The sequence below is a fragment of the Phyllostomus hastatus genome, unplaced genomic scaffold, assembly GCF_019186645.2.
Source record: "Phyllostomus hastatus isolate PE091 unplaced genomic scaffold, TTU_PhHast_1.1 phas_scaffold_78, whole genome shotgun sequence".
Classification (NCBI taxonomy): Eukaryota; Metazoa; Chordata; class Mammalia; order Chiroptera; family Phyllostomidae; genus Phyllostomus; species Phyllostomus hastatus.
Genome location: NW_025334041.1, coordinates 68,731,156 through 68,741,044, shown reverse-complemented (window position 1 = coordinate 68,741,044; position 9,889 = coordinate 68,731,156). Strand labels below are relative to the sequence as shown.

At 46.5% G+C, this 9,889-nt stretch overlaps 1 protein-coding gene across 1 annotated transcript in view; it reads right to left on the bottom strand.

The window, feature by feature from the left end:
- Window positions 1-297: 297 nt before the first annotated feature.
- The window catches only part of MALL (mal, T cell differentiation protein like), a 28,390-nt gene continuing 18,798 nt past the window's right edge, over window positions 298-9,889 (bottom strand). Inside the window, exons 2-4 of the mRNA XM_045828515.1 lie at window positions 6,639-6,806; window positions 3,938-4,060; window positions 298-1,715 (exon numbers count right to left, since the gene is read on the bottom strand). Of these exons, the coding sequence (XP_045684471.1) occupies window positions 1,653-1,715; window positions 3,938-4,060; window positions 6,639-6,806 (354 nt within the window). The 3' untranslated portion in view covers window positions 298-1,652. The remainder of the gene's footprint in view (window positions 1,716-3,937; window positions 4,061-6,638; window positions 6,807-9,889) is intronic.

Below are 9,889 nucleotides of genomic sequence, written 5' to 3'. Positions count from 1 at the left end.
GGCCTGCTCCCTGCCCACTGGAGCTCCTCCAGCCCCGGCCCCACCGGCCCAGCCAGGGTGCCTCCAACTTTGCCTCAGCTGTATGAGTTTGGTTCTAGGACTTGTACCCAGACTATCCTTCCTAAGGTGGAGATGCTGCCACAAGCCCAAACCCTGGAGACAAATGTAGCCTCCCCACATGGCTGACCAGTGGGCTGGGCCCTGGAAACCTCCACTGGGCTTGTGTGGAAACTGCTGCCGGGACCTGAAACAGGCTAGTTCCAGCTTTTACATCGCCAAAGTGACCCACTCGTTATGTGTTACTGTATGAACACCGTTTATTTGGATGTGGCTACTCAGTAAGTATTGAACAGTGCTCACCCCAGACAGCTGCCGGGCGAAAGAGAGAAGTGGTGGTTTTTCAAGACAGCGGGGCAATTAGGAAGTGCAGTCAGTGGTAGTGAAGCCAGTTTTCTCTCCAGTGACTCCCTGTCCCCACCCCCACCCCAGGAGCAGATAGAAGAAGACAGTAACTGTGAGCCCTTGAATTAGCTGAGACATGTTACTCCACGTCATAACTTATTTCATGCAAAGTGACAGCAGGTGCGTGCAGTTATGGACTATGCCTGACTCACGAGGCCAGGAGACCCACGGTGGGGCTGAACAGTGTGGAGAAATCCCAGATGCACAGCTTTCTCATGAAAAACATTTACTGTGAAACCAAGCACCTCGATTTTATGTCTCTGTGTGCACAACACCAGTCTTTTTGTTGAGAATGGTCCAAAAGCCAAATGCCGCCATGTGTCCAGCCTGTGCGAGCCCCTCACTTCAGGAGGCAGCAGAGTGGGGGTCCTTTCTCAGCCTCCCAAAATGTCCCGCATACCTTGACAGTAGCCTAGAGGAGAATCCTCGCACAAAACATCCTGCCTGCTTCCTTGAAGTTTTGTGAGAGATGAGGCGGCTTCTGGCCCTTGCGGCGTGGGGTCCTGGAGGCTTGACTCAGGTGTTCGGCAGTCATGCGGTTTTCTGAGATGGCCTCCCCTCTCCTCCCCACCAGTCTCTCTGTATAACAATTTTGTAGAGTCAATCACTCATTTTCCTGCAAATCCACCGTCCCAAATCGTATCCCAAAGCCGGGGAGGAAGGGGACGGGACTTGGAATGGCGGGTGGCAGCATGCTGCAAACCCGAGCCTCTCTGCCAGACAGGGAAGGGGCCACATCTGCACAGAGGTGTGGGGGCACTGATGGCACCATTCTGGCTTTAAGAAACTAAGACTGGATGCTCCCATACACCTGCTCTGGAGACCCTAATTGCTGAGACCGAGTCTCTGTCAAGGTGTGACGCTGGTGGGTCAGGATTCTCAATGGTAAGGGCTTTGGAGGCTAGTTTCCTGGAAGAGCTACATTCATTGTCAGATAATCCTAAGAGCTGGTTGGTTTCCCAGGCAAAAGACAATAACAGCCTTTTCATTTTCATCATAATGGATTAAAATGTCCAAGAGGACATGCAGAGTGTGACTTCATCACTCAGTCTGAAAAGATGGTCTGTTAGTCCCACTGACGTTTTGTTGATCTACTTATCATCCAGATGGCAAATGCTGAAACGACCTTTGGGAGCCAATGACCCAGGCTTTAAAGGAGCATTTTGCACAGGGCAGGACTCCTTGGTTCCTCAGTGGTAATAGATGCTGAAGGCGTGGAGGATGTAGAGCAGGGTGGTGATGAAGGCGAAGAACTGGAAGGGGATGAGAGTAACTGTTACAGACAGACAGTGCCAGATGCTGCCCGCCCCTCTGAGGGGCGCTCAGCCCCTGAAGCCCAGGTGACCATGTTCTCTGACCCTGCTGTGTCCCCTGTCCACCTGAGGACAGCAGCCACTGGCCAACTGCTCCCTCCTCCCTGAAACTGCCCACTGTGGGTACCCTGACACTGCACTCCCGGCATCCTACTTGGCCTCAAGTGCAGGCCTGTACTTCTCTACCGGCCACAGAGCAGCTTGTCTCCCTCCCTGCCATGGACCCTCTCTCTCATGCTGTCCTCTAGTCATAGTATCTCCCCCTATTACCTTCTGTCACCATCTGTGCTCTGACGACTCCCACAGTTTCACCCACCAGCCCAGAATCCACTCTGAGAGCCTGTGATCAGCTCCTCAACAAAGTCTCAGAGGCCCCTTCAGCTCTCAGTAGTCCAGACTGAGCTCCTGAGATTTCCCCATAAGCTGGATGAGCTCAGTCTACTTCAGGACCCTCATCCTCTCCAGCTCCACACACCAGAAATCTGTGACCTCGCCCCCACTGACTCCTCCCTCCCCTCCCTGCCACAGCCACAGTCAAAAGTCATCTGACTGCACTGCCGGATGGTCTTGTGCTGCATCAACTTCTCTCTCGCCTCAGTGCCGTCATCCCTCGCCGGGACTTCTCATGACCTCAACTTGTCCACTTCTGCCCACCCTGCCCCTCCAATCTGCCCGAAATGAGTATGTGAGCTTGTTTAACCAGCATGTGATTAAAAACATATGATGGGCCCTGGCCTGGTAGCTCAGTTGGTTAGAGCATTGTCCTGATATCCCAAGGCTGCAGGTTCAATCCCTGGTCTAGGCACATACAAGAATCAACCAATGAATGCTCAAATAAATGGAACAACAAATTGATGTTTCTCTCTCTCTCTCTCAAATTAACATAAAAAAATCTTTATGATGATTCCCACTTCTCAGGATAGAGTCCCTTGCCGTTAACACACATTCAAGACCTGGCCAAATGCTCCAGCCTGAGTCCTGCTGTCCACTCACACTCTGTTTTCATTCATTCATTCATTCATTCATTCAACAGATATCTTTTAGGCACCTGCTATACTTCAAAAGCTACAGGGCTGTAAGAGTGACCATTCAAAAACTGTTGTCTTCCAGGACCAAGGGTGTCCTTGCCAAGGTCTTGAGGCCAGAGCACATCTTGTGTGTTCCAGGGGCAGCATGGAGGCCAGTGTGGCTGGAGCAGCTGAGAGTGAGTGGTGCTGGGCCAGGCCTTGAAGGGCCAGGGCCCATCACCGGGGTGGCAGTTGAAGGGAGGTAAAATAGTTCAGTGAGAAGGGCAAGCAGGCAGACAGGCTGGAAAGGCAGCTGAATCCTTGTGGCCACCCGAGTGTGTCATGGTGCTTGCTTGGCATCCCATTCTTATGCTAGGATAGCACCCCATACTGTGCCCTTTGACACCTAATCCTATGGGAGCCCCCAATGAAACAGACTTGACCTTTCTGGCCATAGTGACTGGCCACAGTGACTTGGAGCCAGCTGGGCACCAGAGTCCTGCCTTGGAAGTTTTCAAGGTGAGGTTAAGGAATGTTAGTCCTGTTGGAGGAATAATCTGCTGGCTGTGAGCTTCCTGCCACGCGAGGGCACCATACCACAAAGGGAGAGAGGAGGCCGCAGTGGAGAGACCTGGAGGGACAGCAAAGGGACCTGGAGTCTGGTCCTTTGGACCTAAGGTCTAGGGGTCCTACTTGTCCCACCATTTGGCTGGGCTAGTTTGCCTTGGGTCCCCTCAGCTGATAAGTTACTGCCGTGGACTCTGTCACTGAAATAAAAGGACACCTGGACAGTTCAGCCATGCTGAGGAACCTGGACTCCACTCCACAAGCAGTGAGACCCACTGAAGGATCTTCAGTGGGAGAGATGGGCACCCCAATCTGTGTTTTACAAAAAAAAAACAAACCAAAAAATCCCCCAAAACCTGAGGGTAGTGAAGTGGGTAAAAGAGGTCAGAGGTAGGAAAAATGGAAGACAAGAGGTGACACCTGTGCATGGGCCTGGAATACATGCTCTCTCTCTCACACACACACACACACACACACCCACACCTCCTCCCGTCCTCCAGGCCTCCATCAGCCCAAGGGCTCAGGAGGCAGAACCAAGCCTCCTGGGGCCCCTCCCTATGGCCGTCAGGTCTCCGGTCCAGCACGCACCGAGGCTGCAGTGTTTATGAAGTAGTTGTTTAGGTCCTGGGTCTCAGAAACAATGGTGGCATGGGCCTGCAGGACAGCCGCACTCATGTACAGGATGCCGGTGGTCCCATGGTACAGGCTGTCCTGGAAGGGCAGAGCAGAGACCACGTCATGTGGGCACTTATGCCAGTGAGCACTTTCCTCTGAATACACCACTGGGAAGAGTGAGAAAAAGAGACAGGCATGCCCCCCAGCTCCTGCCTCTTTTGTTTTTGCAGTGTTTCTAATGAATATCTATGTAATGAATAATAGTGGATTAATAAACAACAGTAATAATATCAATACTAGCCAACATCGATTGATAGCCTATTCTGTGCCGAACTCTAGGTTAAGCATTTTTCTCATTTCTCTCATTTAACTTTGTCAGCAATAAGATAGTTCCTATTTATCATTAGTAACATTTCAAGGAAATGGAAGCAAGGTTCAGATCAATGAACAGATGTCTGAACTCTGCTGGGTTGCTTGGTTGGTTGGAGTGTCGTCCCATACATCAAAAGGTTGTGGGTTTGATTCCCAGTCAGGGCACATATCTAGGTTGTGGGTTCAACTCCCAGTCGGGCCATGTATGTGAGGCAACTGATCAATGTTTCTCTCTCTCTCTTCCCCTTTGTCTTTCTCTAAAAATCAATGAACATATCCTCAGGTGAAGATTATAAATAAGTAAATAAATAAATAAATAAATAAATAAATAAATAAATGGCTGAGCCAGGATTTGATCCCAGGCCATACTAACTCCAAGCCTATGCTCTCAACCATTAGTGTTATGAAGACACACTGTGTGCTGGGCACTGTCCCAACAATATACATGTATTATCTCATTTCATTTCACAGCTAATCTCATGAGGCTGCTCCATTATCATCTCTGTTTACAGAGAAGGAAATTGAGGCTGAGCTCACGCACGGTAGAGTTGGTGGAGTTGGCTAATCTGACCTGAGATTTCAATATTGGAACTTCTATACTGACCTCTAATCAGTGTTCTTTAGCTCAACAAGAATGTCATGCAGCCATTAAAAATGGTTATCATCTCTGGAAGGAAAGTCATCATAGGCGAATCGGTATTTTGCATCTCTGAAAGGAATATTCAGTTCAGGAAAACTCACCAGAAGATGAAAAAAAGCATTAGAGAAAAAGTTGATGGGGTAAGACTGTCACACTCTCCAAGAGAAGTGCCACCAGACACTGTGTGAGATGTGACTTGAAGTCACTTATGGAGCATTCTTGCCCTCAAGTTTCAACCCATTTTCAATAAGCCTTTAATACTAACTTCCAGCTTACAGAAAGTTTAGGGACTAGAGGGACAAGTCGAGTTATGTCAGGAAGAAGCAAACAGACAAATCCAAAAATGGGGGAACTCCTACAGGACAACTGACCCCGTTTCTTCAACAGGTCATGGGCAGGGGGAACCATTCGAGACTAATGGTACCCAGGAACTGTGGCTGCCGCGTGTGACACATAGCCCTGCTGAGGCTTCTGGCTCAGACAGCCAGCGTGAAAAGAGGTGTTTCAGATATGACTGGGGAAATCTGAGAGTGACCTGGGTGTTAGATGACACCGAGGAATTACTGTTAACATTGTATACGTGTGGAAATGCAAGAAAACTGAGTATTTTTGGAGGTGTAGTGAAGTGTATGGAATGGAATAACATGAGATTTGGGGTTTGCTTTACAATTCTTCAGGGAAAAACAAAAGCAAGGAGGGCAAGTGTGGTAAATCTTGATAATGCTGGAATCAGGGTTATGGGACATGAGGGTCTGTAATATAACTCTCTAAACTTTTGTGTATATTTTAAGTTGTTCAATATAGAAAAAATTTAATGGTTATTAAGGTGTGACAACATGAAAAAATTAATGATATAATATTAAATTAAAGAATGTACACCCAAATTATTGGTTCAGTGTGATTAAAATATATACACATTTTGTGCAAAACTTGTGCAGAATATGGAGGAGTGAACCCAGTGATTGTGATAGGACCTTGAGACTGGGGAGACTTTTCTCCTGCTAGCATTTCCTTCGATGTTGCCCCACTGATTTTATCCAAAAAAAATTGGGGGAAAACATGTTAGGATGTGTGTGACACAGGAATACAGTCAACCTTTGACTGACACAGATTGGAACTGTGTGGGTCCCCTTAAACGTGTATTCCTCAATAAATCGTGCAAATATATTTTCTCTTTCTTATGCTTTTCTTAATAACATTTTCTTTTCTCTAGCTTAATTTATTGTAAGAATATAGTATATCATACCTATAACATACAAACTATGTGTTAATCATCTATGTTATTGGTAAGGCCTCTGGTCAACAGTAGGCTATTAGTAATTACATTTTGTGGAGTCAAAAGTTGTTAGTAGGTTTTCAACTGTGTGGGAGCTGGGGGTCCCTAAGCCCATGCTGCTGAAGGGTCACCTGTACACAGAATGTGTACATGCCTGTCGAGGAAGTCATAGGAGGGGAGCACAATCAGATTTGTTCTGGCAGAGCAGTGCTTTCATTCCAGTTTAGCAGTAAAAGCATTAACACAAAAAGTCTTGGTTCTATGGGGGCCGCCCCAGAAAGCTGTCTCTTTCTCCCTCTGCACCTAGAAGGCCCATTGTCCCCACGACACCCAGGACACCAGTCTTAGGGGAGCCCACGGGCCTGAGTCCCCTCGCTGGTTCTTACCAGGACTCTCCAGGACTCAAATCTCTTGTAAAATCCGAACAAGTAAGACAGCAGGAACATGAGGGAGATGAGGAACGAGGTCAGTGAGACATAGATCACCCATCCTTGCAGCAGCGGGTTTGCCACTTGGGTGGCGGCCACCAGGATCCAGACCCAGCACCCGGATGCCTGCAAGAGAAAACAGTTGAAGGAGAGGCTTCATTAGCTTGTGTGAGGAGCATTTCCCTACATGGGGTCTCTCTCCACTGTCTCTGGTTAAAAGTTCTTCAGGAGAAGTTAGATGGAAATTGAGGGAAGCGGGGAGGAAGGCTGGCCCCCTGAGTCACAGTAAACTTTGTTAGAAAACCAAGGGGTTAGCACAGAGATTGCCCACAGAAGGACTTGGCTAAATTTGGCCTGGGGACATATCTGCTTGGCCCAAACAGTGTTGGCATCTACTGTTTCAAATGTGTCTGAAAGAATGGTCAACATTTAAAATGAGATATTTCACATGAGAAATCCAGATTTCAGCCATTTCTTGAGAAATCCATAGTTCTGGCTAGAGTAAACCCTTTTCCCAGGCAAGCATAGGCTGAAATGACCCAGTGTCCTCAGGGGACCACATCCCCCTCCACTGCAGCCCCACGCCATTGTGTGGCACATTCTGTCGCTCACTTTCACTGTGGAAGAGTACTCTCCTTATCCTGGCTCCTTCCACCCACTGACAGTGACTGCCTGGCCCTGTGGGCACTTGGTTTGGTGCCCCTTCCCCCAGGTTACAGTATCGGATGCCCTGGGGTCCATTACCAGCTGGGCAATACAGTTCCAGTTCAATCACTTCTCAACCATGTTCAGCCATTTATTGCCCCCTTGGTGAGAACAAAACCTTTTTCCTGTCTTCTCTGGGCTCTGCCTTTGCTTTTGGACTGGGCCTGTACCCCTGTTGGTGAGCCCAAGGGAGGAACTACATTTCACTAGATACATGTCTAGTTAGAAGCCTCGAGGAGAGGGTCAGAAAGGTTCCAAGTGGTTTTGTTGTTGGTTTGTCTCTGGTTCTCTGAGTAACTCTCCTTCCTGGGGCCTCCTTAGGATGTCCTTGCTAGCCTCCTCATTCTCTTTCTTTCTCTTTATTTTTAGTCTTCACAGAAGGATATGTTTATTGATTTGAGAGGGAGAAAAACATCAGCATGAGAGAGAAATATCAATTGGTTGCCTCCCATATGTGCCACAACCAGGGATTGAACCCGCAACCTTTTGGTGTCTGGAACGATGCTCCAATCAACAGAGCTGCTCAGCCAGGCCTCTCCCTCTCTTCACTCCTGTTAAATCTGTGCTTTAAAGGACCACATAGGCTGGATCCCAAGAACCAACTGCCAGTCCATTTCCCTCAGTGGGGAAAACCTTCAGCCCCACACATTCACCCATTTGCCTACCAGATGTCTCTACACTCTGTAGAGGGTACCCCTGCACTTGCCTGATGCTGAAAGTGAGTTCCTCATTACACCTCACTTGACTCAAGCACCTCAAATCCAACAGGTACAAAACCTGAACTCATTGTCACTCCCAAATTCTTTCAGAACCCACCTTCTCCAGCATCTGCTGAGAATGGCCCTCCTGAGGGACAAAGAACTGTGGAGCTGGGAACGGGTGCACAGAGGCCTCCAAAGATACTGATAATGCCCCATTGCTTGCACTGCACAGTGAGTACACAGGGATTTATCTTTTATAAAGTAATAAAATAATTCGGCAAAGAGGAAGACCTTGTTGGGTATGACCATTGGAGGTCTGGGTTGATGGCGGGGAGCCGAGGTTTTCTCCTGGGTTTGTATTTGGAGAAGTCACATCACCAGCTTTTGAACTTTCTATAGAGTCACTGCAATCAAAAGAGTTGTCGGTGCAGGTGACATATTTCTGCCCACCTTCGAAGACAGCTCCCCTCTTTCCCAGGTCTGTCACTTTTCCACACAAAGTTCAGAATCAGCTTGTCAATGTCCGAATGGGATTTTGGTTGTGCTGAATCCGAAATCAATTGGGAGAGAACTAACATCTGTTCTACATCGAGTCTTCCAGTCCATGAACAAGGCATGCCTCTCCAATTACTAAGATGCTCTTTGAATTTTTTAAATCAGTATTTTTTAAGTTTGGGGCATTACAGATGCTGGGCACATTTTCTTATATTCATGCCTTAGTATTTGATTTTGGGGGAGCTACTGCAAATAGTATTGCTTAACATTTAAAGAAATTCCCCAGTTGCTCATTGCTAGTGGACAGAAACAGGGTTGATTTCATGTGTTGGCCACACAAGTGTATCCTGTCACTTGCTGAACTCACTTATTGTTAGTTCAAGAGGGGTTTTTGGTTTTTTAATTTTTGGTGGTAGTTTGGTATATTCCTTGGGATTTTCTGTGTATATTACTAATGAGATTGAGCTTATTTTCATGTATTTCCTTTTCTGTGAAATTTTTAATTTTTTCCCAACTTCTTATGTTTATCTTTTCTTATTGATTCACAGAGGTTCTTTCTAATAATGTGGCTCTCATTGACTACTATAAAATCACAAATGTATTTTGCCAGCATGTCTCACACAGTTTGTGGTATCTTTTGATGAACTGAGTTTTTAATTTTAATATAATTAAATATGCTCATCGTTTTTATTATATACTGTGCTTTTTGGGTCAAGTTTAAGAAATCTTTTCCTATCTTGAGTTATGAGGATATTCTTGCATCTCACATGTTCATTTGGGAATATTTTCTTTCTCTTTGAAGTACAACTAACTTTCTTTCTTTCTTTCTTTCTTTCTTTCTTGTTCTTCTATAAATTCTAATTAGGAAACATTACATTCAGAATTATAGTACTCATAGTGATAATTTTCAGAAGACTATTAACAGCTTCTTTGCCAGTTTGGGGTACAGAGGGTACACCTATTTGCCTGAATGTGTTCTTTAAAAGAATTTTTTTAGCCCTGGCTGGTGTGGCTCAGTGGATTGAGTGCCAGCCTATGAACCAAAGGGCTGCTGGTTCGATTCCCAGTCCGGGCACATACCAGGGTTACAGACCAGGTACCAAGTAGGGAGTGTGCAGGAGGCAACCACACATTGATGTTCCTCTCCTTCTCTTTCTCCCTCCCTTTCCCTCTCTCTAAAACTAAATAAATAAAATATTTTAAAAGCAAAAAAAATTTTAGTGTATTGATTTTTAGAGAGAAAGAGGAAGGGGAGAGAGAGACATCAATTTATTATACTAGTTATTTATGCATTTATTGGTTGCTTTT